General features: G+C 41.2%; 1 protein-coding gene across 4 annotated transcripts in view; it reads right to left on the bottom strand.

The window, feature by feature from the left end:
- GRM1 (glutamate metabotropic receptor 1) overlaps nucleotides 1–21,238 on the bottom strand; it is a 192,773-nt gene that overhangs the window by 16,573 nt on the left and 154,962 nt on the right. For all 4 annotated transcript variants that reach the window (XM_048297640.1, XM_048297639.1, XM_048297638.1 and 1 more), the window contains exons 7-8: nucleotides 20,674–20,800; nucleotides 14,752–15,682 (exon numbers count right to left, since the gene is read on the bottom strand). In XM_048297640.1, the coding sequence (XP_048153597.1) occupies nucleotides 14,752–15,682; nucleotides 20,674–20,800 (1,058 nt within the window). The remainder of the gene's footprint in view (nucleotides 1–14,751; nucleotides 15,683–20,673; nucleotides 20,801–21,238) is intronic.

The following is a 21,238-nucleotide window of genomic DNA, read 5'->3' as shown; positions in this document are numbered from 1 at the left end:
CCCAGATCTCTATACCCTTCTTTTTTTTCTTTTATTTTTAATGATGACAGTGTATCCCCACTTCTTTCTCCCAGCCTTGCAGGCAGTAATGGCACTTCACATACATTTCTCTGGTTATAAAACATTAGATACTCTGCCCATCTTTACAATATGAGGATTAATGAGTCATTTTGGGGGCAGTCTTCTCAAGGGTAATTCCTGCTGAGTGGTTATTTGTATCCTGAGCCCAGAGGCACGATGGATCTTCTGTGCATTTGAACAAGGAGCTGGCATACCATCATGAAAGTGTCTGAGTTGCTTTATAACCAACCCCTGGGTGCAATAACAGGGAGTCTGGCAGAGGAAGCAGGGAGGCAGTGCAGAGAGTTCCTGAAAGAAGTGGATTAATTGCTTTACTTTAAGTTCTTTGAAGCAGAAAAATGCTTCTGGCTAGTCATTCAGAACAGGGTAGGTAACAAGCCTGTTGAAATTTGCAGTGAGGAATATGAGGATACAAGGGAAGTGTCACTCTTGCTACCATTTTTTCTCTTAAGTGTAAATGAATCATCCCATGAGGCAAACAGCTGTGTCAGGATTATAGGAAGTGTAAATTGCTATCTGCAATGTTTTATATCTGAACAGCTGTGAAACTAGAAACATTCACCTTCTGCTCTGGAATTATTCTCTCTGCTCAATCAGACTCCCCAGACAGATGCATACTGAATGAATCTGTCTGGTGCCCAAGAAAACTGAGGTGCAATACACTGTGCTACTTATCATTTGAAGTCATGGTCAGAGATCCTCCTCACTAGATGTAGTCCAAGCTGTAAAAAAATCTTTCACATTCCCCATGTGAAAAAAGTACAGAATAGCACATCACCAGAATTTGTACAATCTCATTTGAAACAACTGACCATCAATAACATTAGGAATAAAGTAAAATGGGGAGGATATTCAAGGAAAGTTAAGTGATAGCCCTGAATCAGCTTCTCATTTTAAAGAACTTATTTAATACAGGAAAGCAGAAGTCTTGTACCATGTGCCCTTGGCACACTGCCTCACATTCAAGAGCAGTTCCTGCTCCAACACTCAGACTGGCTGCCTCTGCACTCCCAAGGAATAGCTCAGCAACACCACAAACTTTCTGGCCTACTTTTCACCTCCTCAGTGCTCTAGCAGTCTGCAAGGTGACTGGGAAGGTAAGCACCCCTCATGTGCAGAACCAGACCAGTAAAGTGTTCAACTCAACTCTCACCCCAAATCCTCTTGCCTCTCCAGTTCTAGCATCTTCCTAGGAAGAAGCATGTTCCTCTTCAGATGTTTGTGTCCTTGAAAGGTCAGGTTTTATGTATGGTTGTCATGGCTGCATCAAAAGATATCTACACAAAAAGAAGCAAGGGCATGTCGTTTTCCTGTAGGATGGGGAGCTGAATTTTCAATGCCTTTCATATGAGCTAGGACCTGATAGAAGATTTCTAAGCCAATAGATGAAGTTGGGAAGATGGACAGATTCTTGGTACAAATTAGTTTTTAAAACACAAGTACTGAAATCCTGTCTAAGTGATGTCTGGAAATAATTGCTCTGGGCTTTAAATTAATTATGCTAATCAACAGCACAGCGACAGGTTTTGGAGAGAAATTAAGAGCCGTGGTGCAAAGAGCAGTACAAGTAGAAAGGAGTCTATAGGGTTATTCACCCTTGCCCAGCAGAGTGAGGCATTTGGATAATTATCACCCACAGAGGACTGAGAAGCAGGAGTGATTTCTGTCAAGGTGTGAGCATCTGCTGAAGAGGACAGAAGGGTCAAGGTCACCAAAGAGAACATAATCCCAGAAGGATGCCCAGAAAGACCTTGCACTGAGCTGGAGAGTGAATATGGAGCAAAGGCTGTGTGTACTTCAGGTCACCCCAGAGCAGCAGGAGCCAGATGTGTGCTGGGGGAGCGCCCTGGCACTCCCCAGTTGCTCCCTTCTGCTGCTCCACCTTCCCCTCTGTGTCAGCACAACCCTTGGTGCAATTATTCAATCATCTGGCAGGGAATGACAGGGACAACTAATCTGGGTCACAACTATGCCAGAAAAAGAAAGGGAAAAAAGCCCCTTTTGTTTCCCAATTTGAGTTCACAGCAGATTCTTGTCCCTGCGTACACGAAGTGATGGCATGGGGTAAAGGAAGGCTTTGAGTGTCACTTCTGGCTTAGGGCAGCTTAAAGCATTTGTGGATTGACAGGCTATGATAGCCCAAAGTAGCTGCAGGAAAATCTCCTGGCTGTCTGGGATGGTGGCCGGAGAGATTTTTGAGATAACTTACATAACACTAAGGATTAAGAAATGTTTATAGCCTTATGTTTCAGAGGATATGGGAAAGTAAAGGAGGAAGGACTGCTCACTGACTGGGGAGCACAGAGATGCCTGGGGCCACACTTTGTGACCCCCAGAGCCTGTACTGCCCAGGCACCCAAGCTCCGACTGCACACCCACGCAATCCCGCGCTCCACCCCGTGAGCCCACGAATGAACCTGCCAGCTGGGCACAAGAGCCGCGGCTCAGCGGGGCTGATGCCACCCCCACGCCTCGTCTGCTCTCTGGGCACTTGCTGCGGCTGGCTGCGCTGCTGTGGCTGCGCTTTCAGGCATAGCTCCCTATCAGTCCTTGTCAGTCTGCTCAAGGTAGATAATCCCTCGGGGTGGGGGGGGGGTTTCCACAGACTACGGGATTTGCTTTTTTTGGTTTGATTGGTTGTTTCCTGGGTATGTTGGCTATCTGGTTAGTTAACTTGTTTGGGGGGTTTGAGATGCAAAAAATTAGTAATGTGGAATAAGTCCCAATTTCCAGACAATCTTTTCTCCGGGAATGCAAGGCTTGCAAGCCAGCCAAAATAGGCTGAATGGAACTATCTGAAGATTTAGGTTGTGCCAGGAAAAGAAATGACCAGAAAATAACATTAAAAAAAAAAAAATCATTCAAGTAGAGGGGAAGACCAACAAGAACTCTAAGTAAGAAAGCGTGAACATTCTTGGCTTTAATACACCAAGAATGAGGAAAGATTAATAGTGTTGGGTAAAGGGAAGGAAGATATACTAAAGAGAAGGTGGCTTGTAGATGGTTATTTAAACTGAACCTGTGATTCTCTGGGGCTGATCAGACTGAAATTGCAAACACCAGCAAATAATCTACTAGTGAGGGGTTGCTATAATCAGATCAAGGGGCCCTTGTTTTGATAGAGTTTATGATAAGCTTTGACATCTCTGGCTGTGGTGCTGCAGCACAGCTGTGCTAAACTAATAATTTTCTGCTGAAAGGGACAACTCTCACCCCTGTTCCCCAAACCATGGACATTAGGGACAGTTTGTCTTGTGCTGACATTAGTGTTCATCTGACCTTGAAATCTGGCTCAAGGAATCCAGAAGACAGTAATTCATTTTCTTTTCTTTTTTTCTCTTTTTAAGGTTAATTTTATAGGGTGGAAGAAAGCCACATCTTGCACACCACAAAAAAAAAAAAAAAACAAACCCAGAGAGCAGAGAAGGGGAAACAGCTTAAGAAGAGATAAACTGAAGCAGTAAACTAGAAATGGTAAATTGTCTATAATGCACTAACAAAAAACCTGGAGTTTTTAGTTTTCAAGTGGGCTTTAAAGTAACAAATTGTGTGATTACTTTCAGCCTGCACAATTGTTTGCAGTTTTCAGTGATAATGACTTTTAACCTATGCTTGTCAGGTGTGGGAGGCTGAATGCCAGAGCACATATACACTCTGAAGAATTAGTTGACTTGTTATTTCAAAATTAAATAGTCTCTAACAACTTTAATGTGGAGGCAGATGTTTTATTGATACAATATACTTTCAACCCACGCTTAAAGTGGTTTCTTAGAGTTCCTTTGGCACAGCAGAGAACCCAATTTCTCATGCTGGCCATGTTTATTAGTGAGTCTTTGACGGTGTATGTCTTCTGTGTGTGGAGTCTGTTCTACAGATGCACCTTGGTCTGAAAACCCTAAAAAAAGATCTGACAATGACAAATTTGCCCATTCAGAGTCTTTGGGGTACAGAGCTAAGAACAGGGAGAACAGAGAGGAATGTTGTCACACCTCTGCTCCGGATGGGAATAGTTTTCAGTGTGTTTGGGACAGATGAAAAACAGAATCAGAAGACAAGTGCAAAAAGCATCACACTATACTAACGAAAAAAAAAAATCTAATTCAAGTAGAAAGCCAAGAAAGAGATTTTTAAATTCCTTACTCTTACAAACTCTTAAATAACCAAGAACAAAAATATAAGAAAGCAAATTGCTCTGTTACACACATCTGAGGGATGGACATTTAGCAAAAACTACATCCAGATTTTGGACTCAGTAGTGCAGCAGAAGTTAGCCTCTGCTTTGCCATATCCATCATATCCTTATACAGGTATTTGTAAATGAACATGTCTTGATTCTGCAGATTTAATTTCTAAGAGGGTGGAGAACCACACCCACCTACATTCCCTTAGCAGAGATGGACCATCTTCTCTCTCGGGGGGTAGGATTCATTTGTGAATTACAGAGTCTGGCTAAAAATCAGATGCTTTGTCAGCATGTGATCATAGCATCTGCAGTTTGTCTTGTGGTGTTTTGTTTTGTGAGTGTCTTGGGGTGACTTAATGATGTGCATCCCCTATCACCTGCTCTGTGCCAAGACATTAATCCTGTGCTTTCCTGCGCTTTTAAAACTGGGTCCGAGAGAAAGGAAAAAAAGCCAGGCCAACTTTTCAAAGCGGTTTTTTGGTCAAGGACACAGATACACGCTCCCCTGCGTTCTGCTGTGGTAGCAAGAGGGAGGAAGCACCCTTCCTGCTTTTAGCCTGCCCTCGGCTCCTTTTCTCAGGAGAGAGACAACCTGCTAGCAGAGGCATACTGTCTTTTCCCTGGAACTTCAGTTTCTTCTTCTACTCTTCTGGACTGTTCAGCAAAACCAGAACATCATCTGGGAGGCCCGGAGGGGCCCACGCCCAACCCCAGCTCCGGAGAGGAGTGAGAGAGACCATACCCAAAGAAAGGACTGAAATTTACCAGGTTCTCTCCACAGCGAGAGGTCTTATTATTTAGCATTATTCTTTCCCCGTGCCTGAGTGCATTGTGTTTGTTAAATAAATAGGTTTGTTTCCTTTCACTTCCCTCCGAGGAAAATTTTTCCCGAACCTGGTGGGGGAGGGGTGGCTGTAACCTGCCTTCTATCAGAGGACATCCATTTTGGACGTTCCTCCGAACTTGTCTCAAACCGGGACAGTGAGGCACCCCTGAGCAAAGGGGAGTGCTCATCACAAGTAGGGATAAGCTTGTGAACAAGCCAGAATGCAAAATGCTTTTCACATCAGTGAAAGAGATTTGTCCCCTTCTTAGGCTCTTATGTGCCTCTTATGTGTCCCTAAGCAAGGAAAAGGATTGAATAAATAAGCAGTAGTTCTTCATTTCACATTAGTAACTTTGCATTAAATTGTTGGTATGAATCAAAAGTATTTTTCAGATGTCTTCATTTGAGGGAAAAAACAAACGCCGGTATTAACTGTATACAGATGTGAATACTACTTTTGCTGTTTTATAGCCTTGATCTTCCATAAAGAATATTAGAGATCCACATGATATCCTTCAGTACCCAAATTTTTTCACCTCCAAATTAGCTCAAAGATGTATGAAATCAAAAGGTGGCTCAGAGACCCCTGCAGAATAAATGCTTGCAGAAAGAACACCCTGCATGTTTATTCTAGCAAGTATTTGTACATGAATTAACATATGTTTTTGAAATGTCACAGCTCTCTTTGTTTCTGCTGAGGTGAGGTGAACAACAGTGGCATGGCTGAAACATCACACTTTGAGAAAAGAAGGGAGGTAAATTGCATTCTTGACTTTAAAAATGTTAGTGACCTCTAGAAGACTTGTATTTTAGTTCTTTATTCCATTTCCATTTTCTATTTCAGAGCACTACACAGAGAACGTAGGTTTGGGGATTGTTTTGTTTCCTGAGAATGTGCTTATGAGAGTTGGAATCTGATTTCTACATGTAATGGTCAGAAACATCCAGGGGTTTAGGTGCTTAACTGGATGTAACCACCTTCAACACCTACTTATGTACCCGACACTCTTAAAAGGTGATGTTTTCTTCCTTATTTTTCTCACAGAGACAATTGTAACCAAACCAATGTGAGAGTATGGTGCTAAGCAGATAAACAACACTTGCTTATCCCTACATGTGAACGCAGTTGTTTGTATCACTCACTATTGAGTTGGTGCACTTTTGCAGCGTCCTAACTGGATGTGAATAATGTATATAAATACCAAAATACAAGGAAATGTAATAAGTGATCCAGTCAAGCAAGAAATTAAATTACAAGTGGTGTCCTCATTCCTGTGGTTTATGCCAAGAAAGATACTAGCTTTCCCCAGGATTTCTGTAGTGCTGCCTTTACTTCCCCTCAGTCAGGAAGCAGAGGTTATGGTACATAACTGTAAAGCTCCCCTCTAATGTGACTGTGTATCTATTTGTCATTGTGCTTAAGTACTGAGAGTCATTAACAAAGCTACAGCAGTGCCCCCAAGCAGAAAAACATTTTTTGATTCAGCATCCTGAGAGCTGCAAAACAAGAAAAGCAGTAGTAAGGTGAGGTTCTCCAGCAGTCCTTGGGCAAGAACCAGGCTGGACTCAGAGACCATGCTTTAGATTTATATCCTGTCAAAGTCTCCTGGGAGAACGAAGTTGTGAGTGCCCATGAAAGGAAAATGGCAAAACTGCCATGGACTGGAAACTTCTGAGAAAGAGAGGAAATTGCACAAAACCTTACACAACAGCCCTCTCATCTAAAGGGACCATGTACATAAAACGTGGCTCTGACTGGTGATAAAGAAGCAGAAGTCTGGATGGGAGGGCAGGGTGCAGGCAATGTATCCTGTAAACTTACTCAATATAACCTGGGTTTTGCCTGGGAGGGGGGTGGTTTATCATCACTACTCTTACTGAGAGGCCACTGCAGAACCTCATAGCTTTTCTAAGTTATTTCTCCCAAATGTAATCTCAGGCAGCCTCTGTTTGGCCATGGAAGCAAACCCAGAGGACTGAGCTTAAACTGACTGAGCCAGGCCTTTTGGTTCGTGCTTGATCACAAACATCCCAATCATGGTGTGTATCTGTCCCCACTCCTCCTCATCTTGCCTTAGGAATGGCATGTGATCAGTTATGCATAAGCTGGGACTCCCTTTAGTTGGTATAATTTGCAAGGAAAACTTATGTTGCCTTATGCAGCTATGCCCCTTATTTCTCATTAGAAGGATGAAAAAATCCACTATCACCAGACTGGTTATTTTGCACATATACACACAGATAGACAATTTGGTATATAATTTGATATATGCATATGCCATGCCTGATTTTTAAATAAATATGGGTTTTAGTAGTTATTTAATTGAGAAGAAATGTAGGTGTGGAAGCGATATCTGAAAATCTTTTATCTCCTATTTTGTATTTAGTTTTTGGTCTATGGGCCAGAACTACAATATATGTGCATCACAAGCGAATGCAAATTCAAGGCTATGGAAGACAATATTAGATATAATTACATAGATCAAATTTAATCGACAACCCTGCAGCAGAGCTAGAAGAGATTACCATTGGATTGTTCAGTTTCACACTCCCCTGTTATTTTGTGTTTCTTCCCAGTTCTTTAACATTGGTTCTAAGAGTCTCTTTGGAACCATGTAACTCTCTTCTGAGAGTTTCAAATATTCACTTAAATCAATATACTGACATGGACTGAACAGCTTGACTGGGTTTGTTGTATTTTCTTACATGAAATTCACATCACATCCACAAGAGAACAGGGTAAGAGCTGCAACATGTCACAGCGCTATGTGTCTGCAAAATCATTCATGGTTTAAGACCAGTAAACAGCCCAGCAAAGCCAGCAAACATACCTGAGAGAGAGATGTTTGGCATTAACACCTTCAGCTGTCCTTTGTGAGCATGCAAGAGGCTTTCCCAAAAAGGCACTGCAATCTCAGAAAAGGGTGAAAGACTACACTGAATACAGAAGCTGGGTAAATGTCAGGGAGGGCTGCAATACAAAGATGAATCAGGCCAGACCAGGGTGCTACCTGCCTTCCCTGTGACAGCTGTGTCACCAGGAGCCTTTCTAGAGGTGCCTTATCTGCATCAACCTGTGAAGGAAGCAGACTCCTCCATGATATGCCCTGGGTGTGATGTAAGGGTGAACCAAATATCCAGTGGTTTTGGAGCCTCATGCCCTGATGGGGATCTGGGAGCCTCAAAGCCACGGACCAGCGCACCACCTTGTGCCCCACGGTGCCACTGCCCTAGAGAGTCAGCCCCAAAACCAGAGTGTGGGTGTCAGCATTTTATTGGAGGTTAATGAAAAGATCAGATATACAGCAACAAATTGTTTAAATAAACAACTGAATCTGTCCTGTACAATTTTGCCAATTTTTTTTTCTTTTCAATCTCTGTATAATTTTTCCCACTGGCAGAAGCTCACATCCTTTCTGCTGTTCCAAAATTGTCTTTCATAATATGCCATTTCCCCCGGGGTAAGCTTCAGTAGGATGGCTGTGCAGGTGAAGCAGGTGTAAGGGTGTTCTTGAAAATACCTTGGAATGTGGTATTTTCCAAGGTCTGTAATGGTAAAAATGAAGGTCTTTCTTATTGTGTCTGCAATACTACTGCAGGACATGAGAAGTTTACCCACTGCATCAGTTTTCTAAATTGCAAAGCAAGGTAGTCTATAATTTCCTGTTGGATTCAGCAATCATCTCTATACTGGTTTGGCACTGCTATATGAAGGTAAAACTACACCAGATGTTAATCTATATAAGAAGCATTTAAAGATAATTCTTGTGTGCTGCAGGCTAGATGACACACTTTAGACCAAAGAAAATACTTCTCACGTTGGTGTTGTGTCCTGAAGCACAGGATTTAATATATTTCTTTTACAGGAGAAGGTACAATGGTGACCAGTTTTTTTTAATCCTCCTTGCATTTTCCACTAAATTGACTTGTTTCAGGTGTTTTGATGCATTTCAGTCAGACAGAGGGAAATATTCCCTGTGTGGCTGTGCCAGGTTGAGATGGATTGGTTTGGTTCAATTTCACCTACTTTAGCCTGCAGAGATCAGGACAAAAGGCATTGTTTTACATCAAAAGTGCTTTCACATCTTTTGTTCAAACTTTTCTCCCTCCCTCTTGCCTCCATAACCCCTGTTTAAAGATAGAATATTGACTCCACAAAGTAATAACATAACTGGAGTTATGTTATTAGTACATGGAGTACTCCTGAGCACCTATTCCTATGACAGGGCAGTCAGGTTGGATCAAGTGACAGGCTGTAACAGATCTACATTTGAACAACTGCAACTGAGCAGGCTGAACATTTACTCTCTGTTTCTGGAAGCTCCAAGTCTTGCCATGCTGCACTGTGCATTTGCCTCCTCCCACCACCACGAAAACCAGTGAAACAAAATCTTCTGGACATACTTGTGCTAAGATTCCCCTCACTGTGTGTCTGTGGGAGGCTTGGAAAAAGAGGCGAAGAGCCCAAAAGCCTTTGTGGACTGTGAGTGGCCAAGGGAAATGAGTCCAGAAAAGCACGACTTGTCAGAACAGCTTGCTCAAGATGAAATGCCAACTCAGCAAGTCAGTTCAAAGAGAAACACTAACTTAAGAATAACTGGAGATAATTTTATAACTGGCAAGACAAAAAGGCAGGTAGTTCCCTAAGCCATGCTAAGGGAACAGACATGGTACTAGAGGTTACGGAGAACCCTGATTCCCAGTTAAAAAACTGTAAGTAGGGATCCAGAACAGAGGGAGAAAGGACAAAGAGAAGCAGGAAGAAGTTACTAAGGGATGTTGGGTTGTCTGGAAATTTTTATTGGAATAAAAGAAACCAAATTTTAGAGATCCATGGGCCAGGTGACTGCCTGGACACTGCTTAGAGTGGATGCCTGTGACAGCAGTTTAGAGGCATGGACTGCCGAAATGTGTTAAAAAGATAAATTACATGTTTGGAAGTACTTTAAATCAGCTATTCATTTCTAAGGGCAGACAGCTGGATGAAAAATAATTGGATGTAAATATACTAAAATTACAAAGGGAAAGCAGGTGGCCTATGCATTAATGTGGAGTCTTGGCCATTCACTGAGTCTTGCTAGTTGGCTTCCTATTAACTCAGATTTTGCTACACAGTGTATATTGACAAATGAATCCTTACTTACTGCAATAAAATGGTGTCCAGACCTGGGTTCTCAACCATAAATTTAAAATAATTTATACGTGGAGACTGAGGGAGCACATAAGCATCACTGCTAAACCTGGAGCTAATTACCCAATGATAAAAAATGAACTTTCTCCCTGCAGTCACTCCTGCAGCACTGATCCCTTCCAGGCTACTGCAACCCACAAGAAGCATGATAGAAGAGGTGAGCCTTGCTGTGTGGCTCAACTCTATTTGAATTGTGTGTGTACCACAGAAAAGCAACACAACAGACCTGCAGACTGCAGGCCTGACTTCAGTCTCCTGCACACTGAGTAGGGTCCTTTTGAAGCAGTGGCTGGAGAAGGTACTTCCTGAAACCTCATCAGAATCAGTATCTGAAGTGTCACTGGCTATTTTTTCTGCATGTAGTACAGAAGGGAACATTTCTTCTCCAGGGAAGGGATCATACAGGCACTGTACACACGTCCTTCTTATTGACCCTCATAGACTAAAGTAACATCTGTGGCCAAGAACAAGGCTAAAGATCACAGCAAGATCCATACACAAAAGTTTTCATCTCGCATCTGGAAAAAATAAAAAATAGATGCAAAAGGCTCTCCTAATAAAAGCTGCTATGCCATCATCCTATAACAGCCAGGATCTTGTAATACCATCAAGTAGCAAACTAATAATAAATGTCCCCACAAAGCTTCAATACAAGCAGCAGATAACAGTCTCTCTTCATCTCTCCTGATGGAGTTGCTCCATTTTTTATACATATTTAAGTATTCATTTGACAAGACGGTAAGACTGACAGTTGCTTGGTACTGAAGACATTCATGAGGGATCTTTCAGACCCAGATTCAAGCTCTCTCACAGAATAATACAAAGTATTTCCCTAGTGTATGCATTACAATGTTTTTTCTCTGTTCCAAAATGCTACTGGACGGACAAGGACATAGAGAAAGGAGGCTTGCCCTGGGACAGTGCATAATCCAGTTATAGAGCATCCACCTGGGAAATAAAGGAGATGCTCTTAGCCTAAGTGAGTGCTTTAACTTTTGGGGTAAGATTCCCTCATGATTTTCCAATGTCTTCTCTCCATGGGAAAAAAGGAAGTCCCTCTGGACCAGGGAAAATCCTTACCAGCAAAGCCCGATTTGATGAAACATTTTGAGAGGCCAGAATTTTCTGGAAACACATATATTCCACAGGAAAATTCCCAACCAGCTCTATGGAAAATAATTCTGGCTGTAATTGCTCATAGTTTAACTCAGCCAAAGTAAGAGAGAGTTCAAATCCTCAAGGCTGCACGTACCATCTTCAGAGTGCAACAGATCAGTAAAAGCAGTGTGCTTTATTTTTTAAGTGAAGACCAGTGTTACTAAGCAATTTATTTTCACTGAAAACCTGTGGCAATGCAACTGGGACAGACATTTTTCAAGATGATGTTTCTGACCTCTAGATCAGCACCAGAGGTAGCTGAAGGTTTTGAATTGATTAATAAATCCTGTGTTAATAGACTTCTCTGGTTAATTATTTTGCTTTACTTGAGGAAGGAGAAAGGAAGAGTGCCTTGGCTTGCTCTAATCCCCAAGCTATACTAGTTAAACTAACAGCACAACATTGCATGAAAATGCTTTATGAAGGCTTGTATAAGTTTGATTTGCCCTTGTAAATGTAAAAAAATTTCCATTTTTAAAACTAATTCAATTTAACCCTATATCTCCCCACCAATTTAATTTAGATGGATGCCACTTTTCTGTTTAGAAACTGGAATTCAATGGATTAAGCAGAGAAGAGATTTGATACAGAGAGCAAAAGAGATGAAAATTGAAAAGCAGAAAAACAAAAGCAAACTAGGAAGAGAGAGAAGGTATAACAAGAAAATAGATGAACACACCTAGAAGAGAAATCTTTTGAGTTCAGAACTGCTGGCCACCTATAGACAGAAAAACGTGGCCATGGGGAGAGACTATTGAAGACTCTAAAACAGAGCAACATACTTACAGGGATTAGAATTACTGAAAACGTGGCAAATAAATCCCAGGTTTTGATAGGGAATTAAAACAAAAAAACCAACCAAATCAAACTTTAAAAAATCCACCCAAAACCAAAACCAAAAAATAAAACAAAACAAAGCCCCCACAAAAAAACCCATAGAAAATCAGTCTGGAAGTCATTCCTGTGGGCACTGAGCACGTACCAGTAGCTTTAAGTCCTGTTTCAGGAAGGACCTGACTACACATTTGAGTTATCTAGGTGCTTCAAAAGCTGCAGCAAATTCTACTTTTTCTTTCTTGATTTCCCCAGTGACTCACTTTTCTATCTGTGTTGTCACAATGTCCTCAGAAATTTTGCAATGGACTCAGCTAGGAGCTAAGGAAACCCTCCAAAGCCCTGAAATTACTTTTTGTTTTGCCTTGTGACTTTATTTCCAAGGCTTCATGTTTCTGTATTAAACTTCTTTCAGTTCTTCATGCCTATGAACAGAGAGATGGGCTGTCCTTTTCCATCAGCAATCCCAGTATGCCTCTGCACCTGTGCTGGTTTGGGTGAAGAACATGCAGTAACTGTACAAGAGGTTTAGGCCAGGGGTGGGAATTTGGCTGTATAAAAGGCAGGGATGCTTAACTTGAGGAAAAAAGGCATATTAACTAGGTATTGAGCTTTTAGTTTAGAAAAGCAACTTAAAACTCTGTAGAGCTTTTTTGCTTCATAACACTCACACAGGCTTAACAGGGAGGTCAAGAAAATCTTACTAAAATTGTGTAACAAACAAATTGCTAAAAAGCTCAGGTAAGCCTTATTGTGTTTTAAAGGTGACAGTGATGAGGGGGAAGCTCAACTTTTGAATGGGATGAAATATTCTCTCATATTAAGAACTGCGTTCTAAGTATATTGCATATCTAAGTATATCTAAGTGTATTTTAATATTTTAATATTTTTTAATAATAATTTTAATAATAATTTTTGATATTTTAATATTACTTTTTTTAAAATAAAAGTAGAAGAAGAACAAGCAGAACAAAGAATTAGTTATTAAGTTTCTCATGACCTAAAATACTTAAAAGTCCTCTTTTTTTGACCGACAACATCTTAAAGAAACCAACAGCGTTAGCCTGAGACCACGCTGCAGGGACACCACACTAGTTTCTTACAGATGCCTGAGTCTCCATCCAACTACCACAGAGTCAGAGGAAGTCTCCATCTTTCTATTTGCATGGAACTCAAGCTCTTGGGCTACGGAGATTTTTGGCCATCTCCCTGGAGGTGGTGGCTGCTAGGACTGCTTGCCACTCCCTGCTCCTTCTCCGTCTAGCCCAGGAGCTGGCAGCCTTGATGTGGCCTCTGTGGCACACTGAGCCGTGTATTTGGGTCACTTTGGTCTCCATTCCCTTCCCTTCTGACCCCCCGTCAAGCAAAAAAATAAAATGTGTTGAAGTAGCATAAAGACAAAATTAATCACAGCATGGGTTTTCTACAGTATTACCTCCATCACCAGGACAGATGAAAATGGTTCTTATGCAAACTGAATCAAAACCAACTTGAATGACTCACAGAAACCTACAGATCCCAAAAAACTGGAAATTAACTTAGTTTCAATTCCATTGGGAAGCTCAGAAATGTAGGTTTCACTGGTGCTTTATTTATTTTTTTTTTAATTGGGACAAAAATCATCTAAGCTCATATCTAGCCCTGTGGTGCTTCTTTAAAGATTAAAAAGCAATAAGATAATAAAGAATGCAAATTTTCAGACAGCTTCTCACAGGGAGTTGCTGTTTGAAGTAACAGTTCTCTCTCCCGCTCTGCTGCATCTGGGTTGCTTTTAATTATTAGCAAGGAAAATAACAGGTTCAATAGATGTGAATGCAAGTTCATTTTCACCATCAGTTGACTTCTGCAACTTTCACACCAACGCTGAGTTTGGGAACATGGAGAGATTGACACGAATGATGAGTAAGAGTATTGCTCATAATGCTGAGTATTAAATAGAGCATAGGGATAGCATGGAGAGTGCTTTTGAATCACAATCATGAGGGCTGTCACAATACACTCCTTAAAAACTAATGTTCAGTCCCCAGCTTTCACACACATTCCAGTGGCCTTAGGCAAGTACGTGTGATTTACAATCACTCAGACAGAGATTTCTTTTCTAAAAGGCTACAGTAGCACCTCAGTTTGAACATAATGCAGAGCAACTGCACATCAGGGCACGAGATCCCTGTCATAGGCACATGTGACGGAGATGCAAGAAGCTGCAGATGGAGTTGGTTACTCTGCCACTGCCTGACTTGCCCCAGTGGTACAGGGAGCTGTGCAAAGGGCTGACTTCAGAGTAGAAGAGAAGATAATAAGGAACATGTCAATATCCACCTGAGGCTTGGAACTAAAGGGTCGTTTCCACCTTCTCTGCTACACATGAGATGAAAAACTGTTACATACCTTACTATTCAGCAGACTAGTCAACCAAGAGAGAATGGCAAAGAGAGGAACATACACAGATAGATGTGTACCTGCAGTCAATCCACTTACTTTGGATTTCCAGCCCCTGGCTTCTTTCTCCGGAATATGTTGAGGAAAGTGTTGGACTTGCAAGGTGCCTTGCCATCCCCAACATGCATACGCACCACATCCGAGGTGGTGAAGGCACTGCGGACGTTCCTTTCAGGCTTGGCTATAATGATGTACATCTTAGGAGTGAACATGCACCCCAGAGCCACTGTCACGCTCAGACTCACTGCGAAACAGGTGGTGATGATCTTGTAGTTGCTCCCAAAATAGATGGGCACGAAGGCCAGCCAGATGATACAAGTGGTGTACATAGTGAATGCAATGTACTTGGCCTCATTGAAGTTGGCGGGCACATTGCGAGTCTTGAAGGCATAGTATGTGCAGCTCATGATGAGGAGTCCATTGTAGCCCACGGGAGCCACGACGCCCAGGTTGCTGGTGTTGCAGATAAGGTAAACTTCCTTAATGCTGGGGTAGGAGAGGATAGGCATGGGGGGCTCCAGGATGATCAGTGTGATCACCAGTGTCAGCTGCACGCTGATCAGAATGGAGGCGATGACCACCTGGGCCCAGGCGCTCATGAAGCGGGGCTTGCGGGTACAGATCTTCTTCTTGCTGCCCGCCAGGATGCGCGCGATGCGGTTGGTTTTGGTCACGAGGGCGGAATAGCACATGGCGGAGGAGAGGCCCACCAGAAGGCGCTGGAGGTAGCAGGATGTCGTGGTGGGTTTAGCTATGAGGGTGAAAGGGCAGACGTAACCCAGAAAGATGCCAGCCAGGATAATATAGCAGAGCTCGCGGCTGGAGGACTTGACAACAGGGGTGTCTCTGTAGAGCACAAAGATAAGGGTGACAAACATGGTGACCAGGATTCCCAGGCAGGAAAAGACCACAGCCACAATAGACTCTATATTGCTCCACTGGAGGTACTTTACAGGGATGCGTTCGCAGCCTGCAGTGTACAGAAGAGAAACAGAGAGTTAGAAAGGCAGCTCCTGGAAGAACCCTCTTTTCCTGTATCTCAATATAATACAAACATTAGCATATGGCTATGTAACATGGATTATTAAAAACATTTTACAAAGAAATGATCTGCAGCATGGAAAATTTCACACGAAATATGTTCAAAAATCAGCCATCCATTTTGTGTGTCCCAAACATTTTTTCATGATCCTACAAGAGGAAATTAGATTTGGAAATACCTGCTTTTGGAGATACCTGATTACAAGCCCAGCATATCAAAGGCACAGCTGGGAACAGAACACAGACAAACTCAGCATCATCTCTTCATTTCAGCAGTGAAAGCATTGTTGCAAATCAGAATGGGTAGGTTTTTTACCTCCTCAGATTAACTTATTTGATCATTACCACAATCATTATCGTTGGATCTACTACATTCTTTTGAGAGTGATTTTATAAATAATATAAATTAATCAGAGGTCTACGGACAGAAAAATGGTAATAAATCCAAAATTTTAGTGGAACTGTATCATAGATACCATACCTTCTTAGTACATTTCCTTTTTTCTCTTCACATTACCTTATTCTTATTTTGTCAAACCCTCTCTGCTCTTTGTTTTTCCACTAAAAAATATAATTTAATTCCCTTGGAAAAGCCAAACCCACAGAATATGCATGCCTTCAAATAAAAACTGGAAAGACTCTCCTTTCTGACTAGTACAGATGTGCAAACATAGGTATCTGTTAAGATGGTGCTTAACTGCTCTCTCCCACGCTCAAGTTTAAGGAATCTCTGGGTATCTTCCTCACTGTGCTGAAGAAGTAATACCAGCAATAAACATTACAGAGAAAATAAAATCATTTGTGTTAATAAGATGTTATGGTTGTGAAGCTGTTATGGAAAACCTTCATTCTGGCATTTTCTAATTTCTGTTCTTCACTTAGTAGTTCCAAAATGCTTTTAAAATGTTTCTTTATCCCAAGGGAAGTATCCATGGCCTCTTCTACTTCTTGTTTCTGTCCTCCTCCAGTTTCCCTAGGACACAGCTCACCTTTTCTGCCTTTCCCCCACCTCTCAAGTATCTTTCCTGCCAGTCCCTCATCATCACTGCCTCAGTTCCCCTTACAGTTCAGTTTTTTCTAGCCACCTCTCCACCCAGATGTCTTCATCAAAACCGCTGGTCCAGATTTTCTCATCCTGGCCTGGCTGCTCATAAACTCTGCCTATCTGAGTTGTTGGACATGCCTGAAAAGAACAGGGAGGAGATGGTAATGTCAGCAAGCTTGTGAGAGAGGCATTTTTTCCTCTCAGTTTTGCTGCTAAATCTTAACAAGGGCCCTGATGTTGTGATGGGCTAAAGTCATGCTCAGTCCCTTCCTCCTCAGTGTGGAGTATATCTGCAGAAACCACCTATGAACTAAAAGCTTCTGAGTCCCATCGTTTTCCCTAATTTATATGCATCTTCCATGGGGTGACACAAAACTACCAACAGATACCTCTGCTGTAATGTAGGTACCTGTACTGTAATGTAAAGTCCTTCCTTCCAAATAATAGAGAAGTAAGCCAAGGTATGGATCGGGGTTGAACAGTTTTACTGTAACCTCATTTTGAGAAACAGAAGGAGAAAAAATGGTTTTTGTTGAAATTAAAAAAAAAAAAAATCAGCCCAAGGCAAAGTCCTGACATGGAAAATTTCTGCTTGAACTTTTAATATCTGCCAATGTCATATGAACTGAAAGAAGGTCTTATGATTCTGTACACTTTGTCTCAAAGAATGCCAAGCTGACTTAAGTACAGGTGGTGTTGTTACACATGCTTGTAACATCAAAAACAGTAGAAATTGTAGCCGTAGCACCAGAGGTCTTATTTTATAAAGAAAATATAATAAAATACAAAGAAAACTTTATAAAGAAAATTATAAATTAAGAAAATTATAAATTATAAAGTGGCCTCTGGAACCACATTGAGACTGAAGGAGGATACCCAGGAAATTGTGCACACATTAAAAAACAAAACAAAACAAAACAAAACAAAACAAAACAAAGAGAAAAAAAAAAAAAAAGCCCCCACAGCAACTAACCCAAACCTCAAAAAAATCAGAGCAAAAGCTTCACAGCTAAATTTTCTGGTAAAAATATGTCTGGTAGTTTTCATGCACTATTTTCCCTGCATTTAATGATGAATAATTCCCAAGATCAAAAGGCTAATAATTTTTTTTATTTTTATATTCATAGTGCAAAGCTAATAAGAGAATCTGTTATGTTTTCTGGGGTCATTAGCACATCCCAGGTAACTGACGGCCCCAAAACCTTATGATTATTTTCATAAGTCTGTAAAACTTCTTATCCTATCTTGTATTATTGCTTATTTAAGGTGTTTTTTGTAAATTGAGTTTACTAGCTTGACATTCATCCTTTTTACATTATATTCTGGTACTATAAAAAATTTCTCTTGGCACAAGGTCTAAGGTACTGGCTTGAGTGACTATTTCTCAGGTAAGATTTTCATCATCTGTGATGAGAAATCCTTTGTGTCTGCTGAGTCCACTTCACTGAATTCATATTTAGGGGAAGCCAACTAAAAAAAATTGTGTACATTCAAAAATAAAATTAAAATGTCAAGAAGTGATTGCTGAGCAACAGAGACTGTTTTCAAATGGAGAAAATGAGCACCTTGAAGTGCATGTCTTACAAAATAGTTTAGTATGTGTTTCACGTTTCTTGAAGGGATTAAGGATTTTAGAGCCTCCATCTGTAATGGAAAATGAGTCTAAAACCACATACATGTTTAGCATTTAAGATTTAAGGCAAAGGGAAAAACAATCTGCACTGTGAGATGTTACCGTCTGTGTCTAGATGCTATGGTGACTGTCAGGGTATGAATACAACACATAAAATAAGCTATAAAAACATGTTTGATAGGAGTCCTGGCAAGAAGAGAGAATTCCAAATTAAATCATACCAATGGTGACTCCCAAAAAGTTCAAGAGACAGAGTTTATCTAGATAAATCACCCTCTTCTAAAGATTAGGATGGCATCAGCTTCCCTTCACAGCTTTGGACTTTGTAGTATAGTTCAAGTAAATCAATTTTAGGGGTTAAAAAAAGAAGGTTTTTTCTTCAATAAGACAGACTGAAGAAGCTGTGCAGGAGCAGACTGCCATTTCAATGTTCTCTAGGAAATAAGTTGATGGCTATGCTGTCATTTGGCTGACGTTACTGTGATTTTAGAACAGCAGCAGTCCAGTCTCCTTGCTGAGAAGAAACACAAATCAGCAGGTCATCTACTGATTTCATTAAAAGTTAATAGATTGCAACATGCCCCGGAGATTTTTTCCAGCACTGATTCTTTCCGCAACTCTTTTCAGCAGTGCCTGTCATTTCGACATGACCCCTTTTGAGCCACTTTGTGCAGCTGGTAGCACTGAACCATATTACCTCAAGTGCATATTGATATCTCACCAGGTTCTTGTTCTGGCTTCTTTTTAATCGCTAAGTTCTCTTTTCTTCCCTGAAGAGAAGATATGAACAATTCTGTGAACCTCCAAGATCAGCAAAAGCTGGTTGTCTATGGATATCTGCTTTAAAATTAGCAGACACTGGTGTCCTAGGGGCAGGAATTAAATATGAGCTTTTCCAATGGTCAGGACACTTATGAAGGGTTCTGTGGATTTTTTGGTTTCTATTATTACCAGATGTTTTTCTGTAATTTGGGCCCTTACAGAATGTATTTTTCATTAACTCCTCTCCCTACAACCCACTGACATGAAACTTGAAGGGTCTGAATGATTACTGAGATTTCTGTATCCTGGCAAGTCTGTTTGTAGGTTCAGCTGCACACCAGAGCAGGGTCAGGGCAGGGTGGTGGGAGTGGGAGGTACGGGATATAGACATTTACACATACATTTTGGGCCATGACCATAACTTATTTTCCATAGAAAAGCAAGACAGACAATGGGTCATGTTTCCCAGTCTCCTGTGATTAAGAGAATATTTTTACCCAGAGAAGTGGCTAGCTTTCACTCTCAAAATGCATCCTCTGAGAGCTCATTTGGCTTCAGTGACTAGCTTGAAGTATCTCATAGAACAATTTAATCAAACTTTGAGGATTTTGTCTACGTGCTAAATGTTGCAGCAACATCTAGCTGCCAGCCAGTCATGGTAAATGACAAAGATGTGATAAGTTGCATATTTGATCTTTGGCTAGGGTGATCAGGTTGTTTCTCTGATTGCTGGCATCCAAGATTTGCAGAGGTGACATGGGGCAGAGGTGCCTCTAGTCATTCACAGTGATACAAAGCAAATGCTAAGGTCAGGGTGATGCTTCTCAATGTGTTGTAGCTATTTTTTGGGGGTAATGGTTGCTTCGAAGCCCAGAGCAGGTGTGGAAGTTGACCTTCACAAGTAAAAAATAAACAGAAGGATGCCACAGCGTGCAACTCATCCAAAGCATATACACAAGGGAGACCAATTCTAATCCTTTCTAGGCAACTTTTCTCAGGATTTTGTTGAAATTCCTCTTGCTGATAGGTGCAGTGAGAATGGTCTTTACACCAAACAAGAGTCCAGTAATCGGTTACTGAAGGTCCTGAAATCCCAGGTAAAGTGCTACTAACTGCATGGTAAAATGATCAGAAAAGCATACCAAATCAATATGACAAGAATGAACTGAACACTTGATAGTCACTGCTAAATTGCAGCAAATGCTGCTGAGTTCATTAGCAGTCTTAGCAGCTTTATTAATACTTGTGCTAAATGAAGGAAAGGAACAGACAGACTATAACATTTCTTCTTGGCAGAAATTTTGCTGTATGTATTGTCTCTGCTGTTGCACTAATCCGAAAGACACCCTAAACTGCACTGGAACATTTGTCCAAGTATGTACCTTTAATATGTCTGCACGCTGCCATCTTACTGTCCTGCACACGGCGTTCTCCTTGTGCCCTGTAGAAAGGGAATGTGTTTGGAGGGACACATCCCTACCTGTCAGGTCAGCATTCGGCCACCAGCCAAGCTCACAGGCTTTACACGTGAATTCATCCTGAACAAATTCATTCTCCTTGCAAGCAGTGCAAATCCAGCAGCAGCTCACTTCTCCTTTCCTGATCACCTGCAATCCAAAATACATCCTCAGTTCTGATCCTCTATCAGACAACAAAGAAGCACACACCACCACCCCCCAGCAAACACATAACACATACAACTGTTTAAAATATGACAGGATTCCTGTGTATGGCACATTTCAAACAGCTAGAAAACATGAATAATGATTTTGTATCTATTCCTGCATGTTAAAATTTGTGCTTAGGAGTTCAAGGATAACCTCTGGGGATGATTTTATTTTGTTTTGGGGAAAGCAGTTCTGAGTTGAAAGTACAAAACCATTTTCCCTCTGGTACAGAGGCAGGGTGAATGTCATATTTTCAATCAAACGTCAGGTTTTCTCTGTGAGATGGCAGAGGTCAGGACAAGTAGCTCAGCCCATGCTTAATATATATTGCATAGTAAAAAGCAGTAAACAAAGTCAAAGTTTAGAACAAAGAGTAAT

The sequence above is a fragment of the Corvus hawaiiensis genome, chromosome 3 (genome assembly GCF_020740725.1).
Source record: "Corvus hawaiiensis isolate bCorHaw1 chromosome 3, bCorHaw1.pri.cur, whole genome shotgun sequence".
NCBI classification, from domain to species: domain Eukaryota; kingdom Metazoa; phylum Chordata; class Aves; order Passeriformes; family Corvidae; genus Corvus; species Corvus hawaiiensis.
Note: the sequence above shows the minus strand (reverse complement) of the source record. Positions and strands in the feature narration are given on the sequence as shown.